Source organism: Sitophilus oryzae, unplaced genomic scaffold (genome assembly GCF_002938485.1).
Source record: "Sitophilus oryzae breed Bouriz unplaced genomic scaffold, Soryzae_2.0 scaffold_177_pilon_pilon, whole genome shotgun sequence".
Taxonomy (NCBI): domain Eukaryota; kingdom Metazoa; phylum Arthropoda; class Insecta; order Coleoptera; family Curculionidae; genus Sitophilus; species Sitophilus oryzae.
Genome location: NW_022146479.1, coordinates 9,425,707 through 9,442,822, shown reverse-complemented (window position 1 = coordinate 9,442,822; position 17,116 = coordinate 9,425,707). Strand labels below are relative to the sequence as shown.

General features: G+C 32.3%; 3 protein-coding genes across 5 annotated transcripts; all 3 read left to right on the top strand.

Moving 5' to 3' along the window:
* The first annotated feature begins 227 nt into the window (after window positions 1-227).
* On the top strand, window positions 228-2,069 carry LOC115882277. 3 transcript variants are annotated; one of them, XM_030900237.1, is made up of 4 exons: window positions 275-424; window positions 730-1,027; window positions 1,420-1,749; window positions 1,880-2,069. In XM_030900237.1, the coding sequence occupies exons 1-4, from the start codon at window positions 299-301 to the stop codon at window positions 1,930-1,932; spliced, it is 807 nt and encodes a 268-aa protein (XP_030756097.1). In that variant the 5' UTR covers window positions 275-298; the 3' UTR covers window positions 1,933-2,069. The 3 variants fall into 3 exon arrangements, with proteins under 3 accessions (XP_030756098.1, XP_030756097.1, XP_030756096.1); XM_030900236.1 differs by having other exon boundaries at window positions 1,818-2,069; XM_030900238.1 differs by lacking the exon at window positions 730-1,027 and having other exon boundaries at window positions 228-424; window positions 1,818-2,069.
* Window positions 2,070-2,413: 344 nt separating this feature from the next.
* On the top strand, window positions 2,414-3,074 carry LOC115882535. The gene is made up of 2 exons (XM_030900657.1): window positions 2,414-2,454; window positions 2,509-3,074. Exons 1-2 carry the CDS (start codon window positions 2,452-2,454, stop codon window positions 3,025-3,027), a joined length of 522 nt encoding a protein of 173 aa, XP_030756517.1. The 5' UTR covers window positions 2,414-2,451; the 3' UTR covers window positions 3,028-3,074.
* Window positions 3,075-5,527: 2,453 nt separating this feature from the next.
* On the top strand, window positions 5,528-13,150 carry LOC115882467 (SRSF protein kinase 3-like). Its single transcript, XM_030900537.1, has 9 exons — window positions 5,528-5,876; window positions 6,264-6,335; window positions 6,526-6,820; window positions 9,652-9,870; window positions 11,031-11,313; window positions 11,922-12,084; window positions 12,146-12,372; window positions 12,428-12,695; window positions 12,804-13,150. The coding sequence occupies exons 1-9, from the start codon at window positions 5,528-5,530 to the stop codon at window positions 13,001-13,003; spliced, it is 2,076 nt and encodes a 691-aa protein (XP_030756397.1). The 3' UTR covers window positions 13,004-13,150.
* The last annotated feature ends 3,966 nt before the right edge of the window (window positions 13,151-17,116 follow it).

The following is a 17,116-nucleotide window of genomic DNA, read 5'->3' as shown; positions in this document are numbered from 1 at the left end:
CTTCGTAAGGTGAGTATGTTTACAGAATTATATGACCATGTATTGGAATTTCCTAGAAAAAATGTATGCTTTGAAAAGCTCAATGGCTATTTTAGCTATTTAATAAAGGATTTATTAAAGTACAATCCCTAAAAAGGTAAATTGTTCTATGGCCTTTCGAAGCATAACTTTTGATTAATTCTGTATTTGGAAAACCTCAAAAATGTTATAATTGTCACTGCAGATGTCAGGGGAAAATATTTTTTTTTGGTAAAAATGGATTTTAACAAGCTAACTCCTGAAAATATAACTGAAATGGATGTTGATGAGATTGAGAACATGGCTAGGATCTTCTTTGACGCTGAAGAATGGGATGAGATGTCTGAATTTGATAAGACTCGCACTAGGATTCTTTTTGTTACTTACATTAAACATCCTGAATACTGTAAGTGGTGCTTTAAACTTATAAAAACCAGTTTTATTTGCTTTATTAAATTTACCAGCAATTCAGTAAGGGTCAACATAAAGTTTGACACAAATTGGCCTAGCTACTCAAACCAGGGCTTAAAAACTGGATATATATTTGACATTTTGCTAAATCTATAGATAATTTATTCCTAAATTCTTGAAGAAATATCAAGAAATACCTAATCATATTATTCGAGCTTTTATCAATTTAAAAATAGATGTTATTTAATTAAATTTGTATTAAATTAGTGCAGTTACTTGACTGACTTTTTTCTATTGGAGGTGGAAAAGGGCCCTCAAATGGTATCTTCCGGTTATGGACTGTCATTAACTGTCAAATCAAACGGTTCTGTCACTCAAAAATCGATATTATTGATTTTTATTTGGATTTCCAAAATTAAATGTGCTAAAATGGACTTAAGCAACATAAATGCCTCAAATGTTTCTCAGCTTGGTGTTTGCCAGATTGAATCTATCCTACAAAGGTTCTTTACTGCAGAAGAATGGTCTCTACTAACTTGGTTTGATAAAACTCGTTACAGGGTTTTATTTGTGACTTACATAAGATACCCTGAATTTCGTAAGTGCTTATCAGGAAATTATACTGTTAATTTGATATATATCCTAAATAAATTATTATTTTTTAGAGACGTTCAGGGCCTAGAGGTAAAATTTATTAATTAGGCTTTCAGTATTTTTTAGATACATCATCGAGACTGGCTGCTAGAAAATATTTCCTTTCTCTTTATTTTTCTTCAAACACTAAAAAATCCTGACGGAGCTTAATATTGTATTATTTAGGCTTCCAGTATTCCATGTACAACTCTATGAGCTTAGGGGCTCTCCAAGTATTTTTTTGCCGATTTCCTCACATTTCTTCCTTGAAACTCTGATTATACTGTGATTGTTTAGATTTTAAGGGGCCTAAACAGCTCTATAGACTTAGATACATTAACTCAATATATTTTTTAGACTCCAAATATACATTGGAGGAGTTCATTAAAGAACGAAAAGAAAAACCCCAAAAAATGTTTCCCGAATTTGAATTTACTTATAATCCTGACCGTAAAAGAAAAGAAGAACCTGTCAACCTAGATCCCAAAGACCCCAATTTTAAATTCCCTTCCTCGCCCAAACGAATGTGTGCCTATCCTACTATTACAGAGCGTGAATTGTACTTGAGAACTGGTACTTACTTGGCCCCATTGATAGAAGGGCAAGTTACAAGCACTAGTGGCATGAACCAGCTAAATGAGCCAGTACCTTCGACTAGTGGCTTGATAACTACGAGGAGATATTCAGGTACCACCATCTTCTACGAGTTATTTTTAAGATTAATATCCCTATATATATTATGTCCCTCATTTTAGATTCTCAGGAGGATAAATATATGAATTTTTTCATAAATTCATATGCGTTTATTTATTTTCAGCATCCTTTGATGATTACGAAGACACATATTCTGACGATTCTGATAGTGACTAAAACGGCTTTGGAGGAAAAATTTGCCTGATAAGCAGTTACTAAATTTTCATTTTTTTTGTAATTAAATTACTTCATACTGCATGTTCATGATTCACATTTTTTCAGTAAATCACAGTGTATTAAATATACCTTGAGTTTTTTCAAATATACATATTTTATTAGTACTTTTGGAAGTCTTATTTCAGTTAATTCATAATTAAAAACTATATAAGTAATATACCTACTAAAAATAAAAAAATACAAATTAAGACGAAGAATCTTAAAATTATCTACCAATTCATAATTAAGTATATTAGTTTCTTATAATTTAAATTTTGAAGATTTTTTTATTATGTTGTTAATGCCCTTCTAATGCCTAATATAAATATTAAGTTTTGAGTGATTACCCACAAATTTAAATCGATTGGCGCCATCTATAGCCAAATATTAGTACAAAATAATTTATAAAAGGTGAGAATATTGTTAGTTAGATTAGAATATTGTTTATTAGTACTTTTAGCGCACTAGCCACTGTTAGAAATGGTAAGTACCTTTAAATCATTATTATTCAAAATATTTTTATTTTATTATACTTAGGAAGATAAAGGTTTTGCATACACAATCAGTGTGCCTAAGCCCTACAAAAATGACAAAGAATATTTCGCGCCAGAAGACATTTTAAGTCACAAACAAATTAACGATAACATACTGTATTTGGTGTCTTGGATTGATTTAAAAGGCAACCAAATCAAGAGTAATTCTTGGGAAATACCGAGAAGTAGAGAAATGTTGCATCTGGCAATAAATTATGAGCTAGACACTATAATGGCTATAATGAAAGAAAAACGATATCTTTCTCCTTACGTTAAGCTGAAAAGGAAACCGATATTTTGGAAATCTCCAGGATATTTTGGTATTAGGAACTGGAAGTACCTCAGTACCCCTAAGATCGTGGGGGCTACGTATTTGGCCCACCCTACAGACATTTATTTTTTCGTGAAATTCAGGGAAATTCATCATTTATTCATTGTCAAAAAAGAAGTTGCGATTGAGAAGTGCCCTTTACAAGTGATGCGCTATTACAAAAAAATATTTTATGACAAATCTTATATTTAACAATATATAAAGCCATTATATCTAATAAGTACAGTATTTTTGTGTGATGTTACAGTGTGATATTTAATGTTATATTTTTGTTATGTTTTATTTACATTTGTATTTGTTTTTTTTATTATTTTGTTTATCTTTGTAATCACGTACATATAAATTAAAATTTTACGCATGTACTATTAATTTCAGGTAAATGTTTTAATTTTTTGTATTATTCCGTATGATATTTTTAAATTTTTATTTTAGAATATAAATAATAAATAAATTATATTTCTTAGAATAACACAAGATAATCTAATATTGCTTATAATTAAGTTCGACATTATCAATCAAAAATGCGAGCAATAAACTACTTAATGTTACTGCTTCGTTGTAGAATATCAGTTACTAGAAACACATAAAATTAATTTACGTTATGTGTATACATACCGACATACCTTTCTTTACCCTTATATTTTTATAAAACTTGTGAGATTTGAATCTATTTAGCAAATTAAATTATTAAAAAATTGTAACAAAAAGAAAGAAAATTGCAATCTTTTTTAATTTAAATTATTTTATTTATCTTTAGAAAAATCAGTAATATTTTACATTATATTTAGCCATTTATACTGCTTTAAATATTTTTATTTCCGTTCCTTTTTATACAGTCGGTATATCTTTTTTATTTTTTATTAACACCTAAATTTACTTTATAATATTCACTATTTTTTTCATATTCACTATTCGCTGATGCGGTTGGTCGATTTGGTTTGTCGATGCGCTTCGTGAATGCGTCGATGCTATAGGATTGTGCCGCGAAACGTCGTAATGTCGTTTTTTGGTCGAACCATCAAAAGAAAAATCACGAACACAATAATGGACGAATTTCCAAACGAAGTAGCGATCGTATCGACGAAGCGCACCAGCGAATAGTCAGTATGGAGATTTTAAAAAAAAATATGATATATAGGCAATAATATTATTGATCTGTATTTTTTGTGCATTTATTGGAGAAGATATACTGTTTCTTAGTATCAAATTATTTTATATCGCCTTAAAACGAACCATATATAGATCTTTCGAAAGATATTTCTGTATAGGTTCGTATGTTCGATTCTTTTTATGATATAAGATTTTTTATGATATAAGATTATTCCAATTAATCAAATAAGAATAATAAAAATTGATTTTTGTACAGCACTGTATAAAAATTAAGTATTTCCGATTGAGATTTTGCACACAGATAGACAGTTTAATTCCCTATCGAATAGAACATAAATTTAGGTATTTTTTCTTACTTTTTGAGGTATTTTTTTTTTAAATCTAACTCTTCGAGCTCGTTGGTCATGTATTTTTATTTAATTATAATTATAGACAAATGCATTTTTAAAGACGGAAACCTTTGCCATTTTGTCAAGAAGATCAGAATTATTTTTACTATTGTACTTATTAAAGCCTTTTTCATGGAAGTTTCATGCTTGCCTTGGTTTTCGGACTGAATTCACTTTGATTTTTGAAAGACTATATTGTTTAGGTATTTCAGGCTTTGTAAATTCTTTTAATTCTTTAGGCTTAATATGTTTTGATATAGGCTCTGGAAAATAAAATACATTTGTACATAATTCATGACAATAAGTACCGTATGATCGAAAAAAAAAACGGCGTCCAGTTGGTTTGGAAATTAACATCAGTGACATTTCCATATAATTTACATATAAGTCCCATTTACATACAGTCCCATATAAATTTACATATAAACATAGTAACAGCAATAATCTTCATATCATATAGTAATCGCTGATGCCGTTTTTTTTTCGATCATATTGTATAACTACATTGGGCCTTCCTTCTTTTTTCGTTGAATACTTAAATTATCTCAGGATTCCCATTCCAGGTTATGGATGGAGTCTTCCAGGTTCTAGAGTTCCGCTTTGAGTTGGTTTCCACTTGGGAAGCACAACGGTTCTCAGTTCCGGTCCATTTAGTGGAGTATTCGCTCCTTTTCTAGCTAGAACGCTTGCTTTCTCATTAACTTCTGTCCCTTGGTGAGCTGGCACTCAGGTGGCTATTTTTTGTTTCCAATAATTAAGTACCATTTACTTAAGACTAAGAAGGAATAGCGTTCCAATGTTGGCAAAACAATAGATATAAAAAAGAGTATAGTCATTGTGAACAACTCCCCTTGCTTTAAATCCACATTACTCAGACATAGCTAAGACAAAGAAACAGCTAAGTATCCGAGATAGATTGCTCAGTTAAGCGGGATATAAAACAAAACAAAAATGCCCCCTCTGGAAAAGTGTGCCACTGCCGGCCTTTTGTTGGCAGGTGTCTAAACAAAAGGGAAACCGAGCGGACTCGCGGAATTTCCAGACGATTTCCCAAGGCCTCGAGATTATCGAGCGGGCTTTCCTTCGGTCATGCGCGCCGCTTGTTGGTTTTCCACACAAAAGTTCCGGGCGGGCGAGGAGAAATCTAATGTCGCGCACCGTAACATATCAACCGACTTGGCCTCGAATCCATTATGACTGATGCAGCACAAGTTAAGTCCTACTCAATAGAAGCGGACAGAAAACGTAGCAACGTCTTCAAGTCGTCCGATTTTTTTTGGGAAGGCCCCTCGCCACTCTGGCTCCGGACACGCCGCAGGCCACCACAGCGGGGTCCAGACTCATCCAAGCCAGGACCAACAGCGGGGAGGCCAGCGCCAGGCCTCTCAGATCCGCCGAGATTTACGCCTCCTTCGACAACCTCTATCCGCTCTCGTCCAAGACAAAGTTCTCTCAGAAACAGTCGTTTTCGTTCGAGAGCTACTGGAAGAAATACTCCGGTACACCTAAAAATCTATTCGATGAAGAGGCTTCCACGAAAAGGTACGCATTTTCGAATCCCTTTGTTCGTTATCGGCTATTCGTAATGCATTATCAAAATCGATCAAAGTGATAATTAAATAATGAAAGGTACATGACCTCTCTAGCAAAGACTCTTATTGTGGTCAAACTAAGTCAAAAATTAACTTAAAAAGGCAATATTTTTTATCAAACTAGCTAGAAATTTACTCAAAGGAATATCAAATATAGGAGACTTTGTGCTTATCAATACACCTATATTTTTTTCATAAAATCCATTTATTATTTCCGTTAAAATTTAACTTAATTTTCAAAATTTGAAGTAAGTAAATATTTTAACTATTTAGAATGTACCTTTATTGCTGTTGGTACAAATAAAAATGTCTCTTAAATATTAATCATTGATAACAGTTATCAGTATAGGTACAATTTTCGTTGGAACTTTTGATGTTACAGAAACAAAACATTACACAAATCAACTAGGTAACTATATACACCAACATATTTTTTAAAACAGTTTTAATAATAATAACGTAAATAAATATGTAATAAAAATAATTAATATTTTTTAACATCCTGTGTTGAAAAATGTGTAATAATTGGGCTTCGATGGAATTTTTTATTAGATTTTGATAATGTTAATAGAAAATAATAAATTAATTATTATGTTAAGCCGTGACCATCAAGCTGTATTATTGGGCTTTCAGAGCTCTGGAGGCCTGTTACACGCCACGATATAACAGCCGAAAAAAGAGCGACAGCGATGAGAAGTGGTCTTACAAGGAGTTCCGGTTTCCGTCCCCGCCATTGGCTCAGCAATTTCCAGAAACAACCACCCTCTCCTTGTCCAGCGAACTCGGACGGTACAAGTCCGCCAATATTAAAGACCGTACCGACTATCTTTCTTTGTCTCTGTCACCTCCAGGATCCAGGAGTGAAAGTGTATTCCTAAGAGACTGTCCTTCACTGTAAGTTATCAGTCTAGATCTTGAAAATGATCTAGAGATATCAATCAGCCTTACTTTACCAAGAGTATTTCTGATATCGTTATACCGGGTGTGTCTCAAAAATGGCTCAACTCTATAACTAGTTTATGACATAAATTAGGATTGATTGACGTATTCAATTCTTTTCGGCCACTTCCTGTTTCACCGGAAATTACAACAACTTTTGATTTTTAAATGGCACTCTCGGTATTTTTTTACTTTATTCGATAGAAAATAACATTCTGAATAGAATGACATATCATATGCCAACTTTTGACATTTACGCTTGAAACAAAATTGTATTTTAAATTTCAATCTAAAGTGCCAGGCTGTGTTAAAAACACAAATTTTTAATCAAGGAGCCTTGGAAAAATACATTTGATCGTCTAATGTTTTTAGTGTCTTGTCCTGAAGATGCCTAAATCGTATTTTTAATCATATCTCAATTTTTTCAAATGGAACGAGGGTGCCTCATTAGCATATCTGGAAAAAAAAATTTACGAATAATTTGTTATGAATCGCGTGTTGCAATTTCAAATAAACCATATGCAAAAATATTAAAAGTGGACATATGATATGTCAATCTATTCAGAGTGTCATTTAAAAATCAAAAGTTGTAGTCATTTCCGGTAAAACCAGAAGTAACCGAAAACAATTGAATACGTCAATCAATTCTAATTTATGTCATATACTAACATACCAAATCTGGATTTTTTATCTGAAAAAATAAAAAACTTATAGGAGGAGCCACTTTTGAGACGCACCCGGTATTGTCATATACTTTTCACAATTTAATATAGGATAAGTTCCTTCAACAAACTATCCAGGATTATCAGTCAGGATCAATATGTTACTAGTAATGTTCAAATTGTCGATATTTTAAAGGATTTAATAATTTGAAAGTGCCTTTACTGTTAGTTCTCAGTCTAGACAATAAGCAATGATCTAGAATTATCTGTTAGGATCAACATTTTTGACGATTTGTAGAAAGTCGTTTCACGGTCACTTATCAGTCCAAATCATAAAATTGATCAAGAATTACCAGTTCATGCCATTATTATATCCATTTTTAACGATTTCATTTATCGAAAATTTGTTCACTATAAGTTATCATAAAAATTATCCAGGATAATCGTTCAAGATTATTTTATCAGTAGGAATGTCAAAAGATATCAATATTTTTTTACGATTTCAATTTATTGAATGTCTCCTAACTGAAATTTATCAGTTTAGATCATAACAATCATCTAGGATTATCAGTTATATTGCTGTAAGAATGACCGAAGACAGATGTTATATTAGTCTAAATTATAAATTATAAATCTACGATTAAAGATACCAGAAAGGATGTTCAGAGATATCGATATTTTGAATGATTTAATATAACGTAAGCCCACTTGACTGCAAATGGTCAGTTTAGATCATAAAATGATCTAGGCTTATTCGCTTATTACTCAGAGTTAATTAATCAGTAGGGATGTTCTAAGGTATCGATATTTTTACTGATTTAAACTGTCCAACGTCCCTATACTGTTGGTAGTGAGATCTAAATCATAGAAATATCAGTCAGAGCAAAGAATATTATAGTTAACACAGGGCTGAGCCAGTTTACAAGTACAGAGAAGTCTAAATATATTTCATAAAATTCAATAAATGAAACCTAAAACTATCGATATTTTAAATTGTCGATATTAAAGGCATCTTTAAAGACATCTATATAGGATGTGATCTATATTTCGTCATGGGTAAAAAAAGAAGCAAAATATATTCTAATAAATGAAACCTAAATCTATCGATATTTTAAATTGTCGATATTAAACGCATCTTTGAAGACATCTATGTATATAGGATGTGATCTATATTTCGTCATGGGTAAAAAAAGAAGCAAAATATATTCTACTATCGATAAAATAGATATAGAAATGAATCAATCTTGAGTAATTTAGAGTCTAGACTGAAAAACTATGTTGTTTATAAAATTGAGTGTCTATAGAGAGGGAGAAATAGAAATCATTTTGGTTTTATATATACATTTAAACAAGCTCTTCGATTTCGTTAAACTTAGTTACTTAGGTATGCAAAGATAGCTTCCCGAACTACGAAACTTTAAAAACGGGAAAAAGAGATTACATAAAAAATATTATTTTAGTGTACTTTGATCTGGCGTTTTGAATTTTTTGAATAGTGCCAAGGCAGGCTATTTTTAACCGGAGTGTATATTTCGCGCGATGTCCCGCATGTTGTGCAATGGTCAGTTAAAAGTGCAAAATTTTGATAAAAAAATATCAATGAACCTCTAGTTCACTTACGCGAGAAAAACAATCGGCTGCAGTTAAAAATGCGCGAAAAAATCTTTCGGATGTTTAAACGGAATTCGGAAATCGTTGCACGCATTTAATGTTATTTATTTATAGTAATTTCGCTAGTGTAAATTAATCACGGGTGGTTTAAAACAATGACAAACAACTCATCCTGCTTCGCAAGTACAATACAACAATCCTGCTACGATTTTTATTACTTATTCGACAGATTCCGTTCAGTATTTTACCACTTATTGATTCCATTCATTCCAATATTTCTCTACGCTTTATATAAGAGGTATATAAAAATCAAACGCACAAACCCAGCTATATTATTGCCTAGAATAGTCGTTCAGGAAGCTATCGAACTAGAATCGAAAGTTGAAGAAGTTGTAGTGGTTAAAATCCCTATCCCTTATCCTAGAAGGACTAAGTCTTGTATAAATGTAAAATAGTAAGTGAGAGGCGGAGTGACTTCAGAAATCTAAAGGAGGAATTTTGCTTTTATTGTAGTTCGCCAAATAAAGACGTAAGTCTTTTAGATTTAGAAGATATTAAGAAATTAAGGTATATTGAAAATAGAGAAAGCCAAGAGGATGAAACAGAATACGAAGCTGGAGGCTATATGCCCATTAATATAGGGGACGTTTTAAGGAATCAGTACAAAGTAAGCCGCAAACTTGGATGGGGACATTTCTCTACTGTTTGGTTATGTAAAAATTTATATGAAAAGTAAGTTATATGTTTTCCCTCTAGCTGTTATAAATTATTCTCGACAGAAAAAGAGAAAATAAATCGATATCGGAAAAACCTATTTCTCGATTTAACTTCACAACATCTGACCTAATCTTGTCGATTTTAGTACAGATTATCACGCGATGCTACTCCATACCTATTTATTTCACATTATACTAGTGTTTTATTGTAGTTAAAAACATTTTATAATAAAAAAAAATAATCTCAAGTCATACTCTAGTCTTCTAGATTCATTTGAAGCGTTTATTTAATATCTGTCATGTACAGAGTGAATCTTAAATAAGTGCACAGCCTATTTTCAGGGCTAGTAGATCTCGATAAAAGAAACATAAGTCTAAAATAGCTGAGTTATTTTGCTTTGAAAAAAAAATATTTTTAGCTTTTATTTTGAAAACCACTGGATATTTTCTGGAGTTTCGGTCTTCTAAATTTCAACTACTACCTATGTTGCCATATTATTAAGATTTTATGTATTTTTTTAAAACATACAAAAAAAAAATCGCGAAAGAAACTCATATAATATGTGTTGGATCGAAATATACCAGTATATACCACCTGTATCAATATGTGCACTTATTTAAGACTCACCCTGTATATCAGTGACCAGTGGCGCAACTTGGGGGGGGCTTAGCATCACCCCCAGTTGATTAGTGAGGGTCGTTTAAAAATGGTTTTAAAGTAAATCAATATTATCTTATAGTGATCTAATTTCCCCTCCCCCCCTCAAAAAAAAATTCAGCTCCCCTAAAAGTCGGTGTCTAGTGCGCCACTGCCAGTGGCGCATCTAGAGATTGAGCATGGGAGGGGTAGTGGCAATATTTAAGCAAAATTTTAGACTTAAATTTAATTTGCGTTGAAAGGTATTATTACTGGGGGAAAATAAACTTGGATTGGTCTGGATTTTCTATTCTGATTGGTATTATTAAAATTTCTATTGTAACCATTTTATTTGATGCCACATTTTACCATACTTCTAAAATTGTTCCTGGGAGGGGTAATTACCCCCATTATCCCTCTCGTATATGAGCCCCTACTGTATACAGGACTAAATTTATAGAAATATGAGAAATAAATTTTTGTAGATATCACATCAATTAATTTTTGTACTTGTAATGTTTGAGAGTTTTGTATTTTAGTGGTCCTAGATATGTAGCTCTAAAAATATGCAAATCGGCACCTATGTTCACTGCAGTAGCGAATGACGAAATCAGACTACTCCAAGAGACTAGGTCAGTGAATCCTAATCACGTGGGCTTCAAAAACATAGTCCAAATGGTCGATACTTTTAAACTAATCAGCGAAAACGGAGTCCACACAGCAATTTCTTTAGAGATCATGGGACCAAGCTTACTACACCTTCTTATGCAAAGTGACTTTCGCGGCATACAGGTACCCGCTGTCTGCAAAATAATTTTTCAGGTAAAAATATTGTACCCATACCACAGCCTATTTATTAGACAGCCAGTCGACTTCGCTAGTTTTTGAGTACCACAGCTTTATCCAGATCCGTTTTTAGAAATCCCAAAAAGGCTATTTCACTCAAAATTTTGAAAATTAAAACGTATAAAAAAATTCAAACAAAAAATAAAAAATCATTTATATAACCTTGGAGCGTCAAATATACTATCACAGTATCATCTCGACGATTTACCGTTCCTGAGATATTCCATAAAGTACCGATAGTTCGATATTCAAAAAGTGTCGATAGCTTCCGATTTTTGCCTGTTTTTACCCTTCGGACGAAAGTAGGAAAATCCAAATGAAGACCTGATCCTGTACTTAGATTTCGCCTCTGAGACTCCTTTCAACGATTTTGGGCACCCTGACCACCAGGGCAACTGTATTCCGTATTTTTACCGGACTCCCCAGGGCTTCAGAACTCCAACGGCCTACTTTTTTGTGTATAAAGGTGGCATAAACAAAAATAATAAATACAACATAAATAAATGATCGTAAGTCGACTGACTGTCATGAATCGGCTGTGATTTTTACCTTCCAAATCGTCTAGAATTTAAAGGGTTTTGTAGGTTTTAAGAGGTCTAACATATCTTCACGAAGAATGCCACATTATTCACACAGATATAAAGCCAGAAAACATTTTAATCAAAGTTGACGAATCCTATATTAGACAAATCGTTGGTAAAATGGAGCGTTTCTCTGAATTAGGAGTTGAATTACCCAGATCATATGGTAAAGTAGCTTTATTAATCAAAAAGATATCCATAATTCCAGGCTTTGTGTATGTTTTCAGTTAGTTCGGAAGTTTGGACTGAAAAAGACAGTAATTTGCACCAATCCGATGATGAAATCATGAGCAGGATCGGCGAACAAAGGTCATCATCTTACCCCAACGACATATACTTGAGCGATCTAGTCAATTACAGGGAACGCCACAACCAAACTAGTTTTATAGCTCCCATGTGGGTCAATCCCAACATCGAAATTAAAATCGCTGACCTAGGAAACGCCTGCTGGGTGGTAACGTCTTTCAAAACCGTCTCAAGATAAATTATTATCTAAAAAAACTTACTAGGATCATCATTTCTCTCAGGAGATCCAAACGAGGCAGTATAGGGCTTTGGAAGTGATCATGGGAGCTGGGTATAGTTACCCTGCAGACATATGGTCTGTGGGTTGTATGGCGTTTGAGCTGGCTACAGGGGAAATGCTTTTTAGTCCTAAGGGCTCCACTGACATGTCAGCAAACATAGATCACTTGTGCTTAATCTGGGAGACCTTAGGTGGGATTCCCAGATACATAACTGAAACAGGGAGTGAATCTAAAAAATTCTTTTTCAATGGTAATATAAACAAACAATTTTCTTATTTTAATACTGTATGTACAGAATATAACTTTTATTTGGCAGATTTAGCAATATTTGAGAATGATTCTAGACTTCTTTTGGTAGGCCATTTAAAAGATGTTCCTATTGATAACTTGAGGATATGGAAAATCGAAGACGTGCTGGTGGAGAAATACAAATGGAAAAGGCTTGATGCTATTCCTTTTGCAGGGTTTCTGGAAAGTTTAGTGGAGCCAGATCCAGCATTAAGAGCTACGGCTTCTCAAGCATTGACCAACGAATGGTTACAATCGATGGACATTTAAAAACTTTCCAAAATATTTGTGCAAGACTGATGTTATTTATTTTTAAATGTTACATTTGACGTTCGTTCATTTCATTTCGATCGATTCAGTTCATACACGAATCATGTTTTTCATTATTTATTTGTTCTCATTGCCTCTCTCTCCCAAAATTTTATAATAAACGTTATAAAATAAATAAAAATAGTTATTTATTTAAAAATTATATAAACTTTCCTTATATTTTCTTTTCTTCGACAAAAGCGGGATTACAGGACGAGAGTTACAGTATGTAAATAAAATGACGCAAGTGAGTTTTTCAATGTATATATTTATAATATCATAGATACAAATATGTTCATATTCTTAAGAAACATACAATTTTCATTTATACACTGCAATAAATCTATCACAAATAGAATTTTACATATAGATAAACAATTAAAGTGAGCTTAAAAGACAATTTTAAATATAAACTAGGAAATCTGAAAAACATTTATTTTTATAACAATTACGACCAGGAGAGGCGTATGACATACTTGTTATGTCGATAGAGAGAAAAATTATCCAGAAAAAATGCCTATTTCTTTTGGTACCCTGAATATGTGGATAATGCATTTCAATTATATCACATCTTTAAGAAAAAAAAAACCTTATATACAAATAAACAAATTTTTCGGATTCTGAATATACATATAAGTCTCAGATCTATAATTTGCGCAACAAAATCAATACAATTAGAATGAAAATATGAAAAAATCACAGCTTATTCAGTACCAAGTAGTCGTCTTTGTTTATTTTAGCACATCCGCCTATTGTCAGTCTACTTATACCATGTGTAATATAGTAATATATATCAGTATAAGTACTCAAGTTTTCGCTTCAATGTGTGGTGGAGCTTAGAACACATATTGTTACATAGGATAAGCCAATATCTAGATAGGTACGCATATTTTTATATAAATGATTGTAAGTAGGCAGGCTGGTTTTGAATAAGGTGTGATTTTAACCTCTCGATAACAGAAAAAAAAAAATGAATCAATACATATATCCGAATCATTATTTCATTGCTGTTAAATGAGAGTAAGCAAAACATACTGAGGTCTGAGGTATACTTCCACAAGAGTTTATTCTATAATTGAGATGCTCGTGTTATCAGACTATATCGTTCTACGGCTTGAATTATTGACTATTTTCAAATATTTGATGTCGGTTGTGCCTATAATATTTTGTTTTAATTCATTAATATTTAAGGTATTTAATAAGTAGTGTATTTTTAGAGTAATTTTCGGTAAACAATTGGTGTAGCATACCGTCTATTCAGGATATATGCTCAGGTAGCATTAAGTGCATTGCAGTAGTGTTAAAGATCAGATCATAGTTTTAAACAAGAAAAATAAATATCACTTATTTGACTGGCTTCTAGATATTTCCGTCATAGACTATAATTTGTAAATACTAAAAATATGTACATAAAACTCTCCCGTTCGATAAACAAGTAGATTTTCTGAAAACGTCAAGAGTTTAAAACGTTACTGTAACAAATAGATCCTTTAAAAAATCAAAAACGGGCTGCAGTCCTCAGGAGATTAATCTTTGAGACATCAAGTTACTAACTCTAATTTCAAAATAGTGGACGTTAGGTTTAAATGTTAGTTGATGTACAATAAAGTACGTATATAACTCTTGCCTATTAAAAAATACATTGGTAAATTTCTATAATATTTCTGCCAGTTTTATTGCTCACTAGTAGCAAATTTTTCACTAGAAGCTTAGATGGATAAGAGAGCCGGTAAAGCAGACATTCTTTAGAATTTGCAAAAAGCACGTACGGTTTGGCTAAAAATAAAGATTTTTATTTAAAAATAATCGTAACAGCTATACATCTAGATTATCACAGTCTATCATACTTTAAAAAGCGTATTTAAATAATTTCTGCCACGTCAGTACAAAAAAGATCAACTTTTTTCATATTCTAACAATCGCAATCACCATACTCATATTCCGTGGACTAATGACGACATTTTAATCATATATCGGTGGAATTAACGGAGAAATCAAAATGAGATTAATGAGCTGAAATAAACTACAAAAGGCGTTTAATTTAATTAAATGCCACTTGACAATTTGGAGCGAACACCACCAGCTTCAATGTTTTGGTCCCTTCCTTTGCTTACACCTTCAATGTTAAAGTACGATTTGTTTTATTCATGTTAAAAAAAATCAGAATCATTTGCCCACGAATTTGTGATGAAACCTAACCCGACTTTTAGCGTCCCTTTCTTTTTTCACAATCACGTTTATGTTGTATAAAAACAATTATTTTTACCCGTTATGAAATTTAGAATTTTAGGATTGCACCATGTATACATGCACTTTAAGATTAAGTCTAACAGCTATTATTATTATTATAAAATGTTTAGAATCGGCTTGGTGTTTTAGGCTACTTTTAATCACGACTCACGTCAAAAAAATTTCGTGTGCGTATTTTTTTAGACATGTCTTTTTTTTATTACACGTAACTTATCTTAATAAATTGTGCCCTTAAAACATTTCCCTCACTCGCAAGAGCAACCACCTACAATTAGTTTCGGGACATTCCACATTTGAATGCCCCTCTAAAAATTAAAAATAAACCCATTCATTAAAGTAATAAACAAACAGACCAACGACTAAACGCACGACCAGAAAAAACCTCTGGTCAATGCCATTTAAAAGTATTTTAAATTTAGGGTACGTTCACAATGAGATTTCAAATCAGACAATTGAAGCGAATTGGCATTAAAACAATTTTCGCTTTCATAAACAATGCCATGATTTGTCCGCACGTGCTTTCAATATAAGTGACAAACTATCAGGGTTTCAAAAAAAATCCCCCGCCATTGAAGAGATTTTTTTCCAAATGCCACGTCAAAATTGTTCCTTCACAAAATACTCTCTGTTACATATTGAAATGAAACGATTCTAAAATGCGCGTACCCTTATTCAAAGCACTCAACAATCTTACTGGTCTCATTCCTTACACAAGCTCTCAAAAAAATCTACAGCACAGGATTAAGTAGAAGAAAAAAACTCTAATATAAATGAAATATTATAGATCACTCTTCGGGTTATACAATAAGATACTTCGGCATACACACGACACTTAAGTGACATCAACTGAGGGCGACAGGTTTAGAAATGGTTGATGAAAATCTATAGATACATTTATGAGGATTTGGATATTCTTAACTTATACCGGGTGCGTCTCAAAAGTGGCTTACCCTTATAACTTTTTTACTTTTTCACAAAAAAAACGAGATTTGGTGTTAGTATATGAAATAAATGATTGATTGACGTATTCAGTTGTTTTTCGTCACTCCCTGTTTCGCCGGAAATGACTACAACTTTAATTTTTAAATGGCACCCTCGGTTTTATTTATTTATTAGATAGAAAATGACTCTCTGAACAGAATGACATATCATATGTCAACTTTTGGCATTTTCTCATATGGTTTATTTGAAATTGTAACATGCGGTTCATAACGATAATTTGACTCGAAATACCAAGTGTGTGGTACCAAATTATTTGTAAGAAAATGCTTTTTCCAAATATGCTAATGCCACCCTCGTTCCATTTGAAAAAATTTAGATATGACTAAAAATACGATTTGTGCATCTTCTAACCGGCCAGGACAAGGCACCAAAAACATTAGACAATCAAATCTATTTCTCCAAGGTTCCTTGAATAAAAATTAGTGTTTTCAACAAAACCATGATGCTCTAGATTGAAATTTAAAATACGATTTTTTTTTAAAGCGGAAATGTCAAAAGGTTTCATTCTATTCAGAATATCATGTCATTTTAGTGTCATTTTCTATCGAACAAAGTAAAAAAATACCGAGGGTGCCATTTAAAAATCAAAAGTTGTAGTCATTTCCGGTGAAACCAAAAACAATTGAATACGTCAATCAATCCTAATTTGTGTCATATACTAACATACCCAATCTGGTTTTTTTATCTGAAAAAATAAAAAGTTATAGGGGGTGAGCCACTTTTGAGACACACCTGGTAATGTATATCTTGATGGCAATGTCTCTAAATATTGCATGACTATAGTCGAACCACTAGATTTTCTGTAAGTTAATGCTTTATTGG

Excerpts from the sequence above, each read along its gene's own strand:
- LOC115882277 (XM_030900236.1), top strand. The coding sequence starts at position 299 with ATGTTGATGAGATTGAGAACATGGCTAGGATCTTCTTTGACGCTGAAG. Across the intron at positions 425-729 it reads CATTAAACATCCTGAATACT|GTGGAAAAGGGCCCTCAAAT; the intron begins GTAAGTGGTGCT and ends TTTCTATTGGAG. Across the intron at positions 1,750-1,817 it reads AACTACGAGGAGATATTCAG|ATTCTCAGGAGGATAAATAT; the intron begins GTACCACCATCT and ends CCCTCATTTTAG.
- LOC115882467 (XM_030900537.1), top strand. The coding sequence starts at position 5,528 with ATGACTGATGCAGCACAAGTTAAGTCCTACTCAATAGAAGCGGACAGA. Across the intron at positions 5,877-6,263 it reads GAAGAGGCTTCCACGAAAAG|TTATCAGTATAGGTACAATT; the intron begins GTACGCATTTTC and ends CATTGATAACAG. Across the intron at positions 6,821-9,651 it reads CTAAGAGACTGTCCTTCACT|TTCGCCAAATAAAGACGTAA; the intron begins GTAAGTTATCAG and ends CTTTTATTGTAG.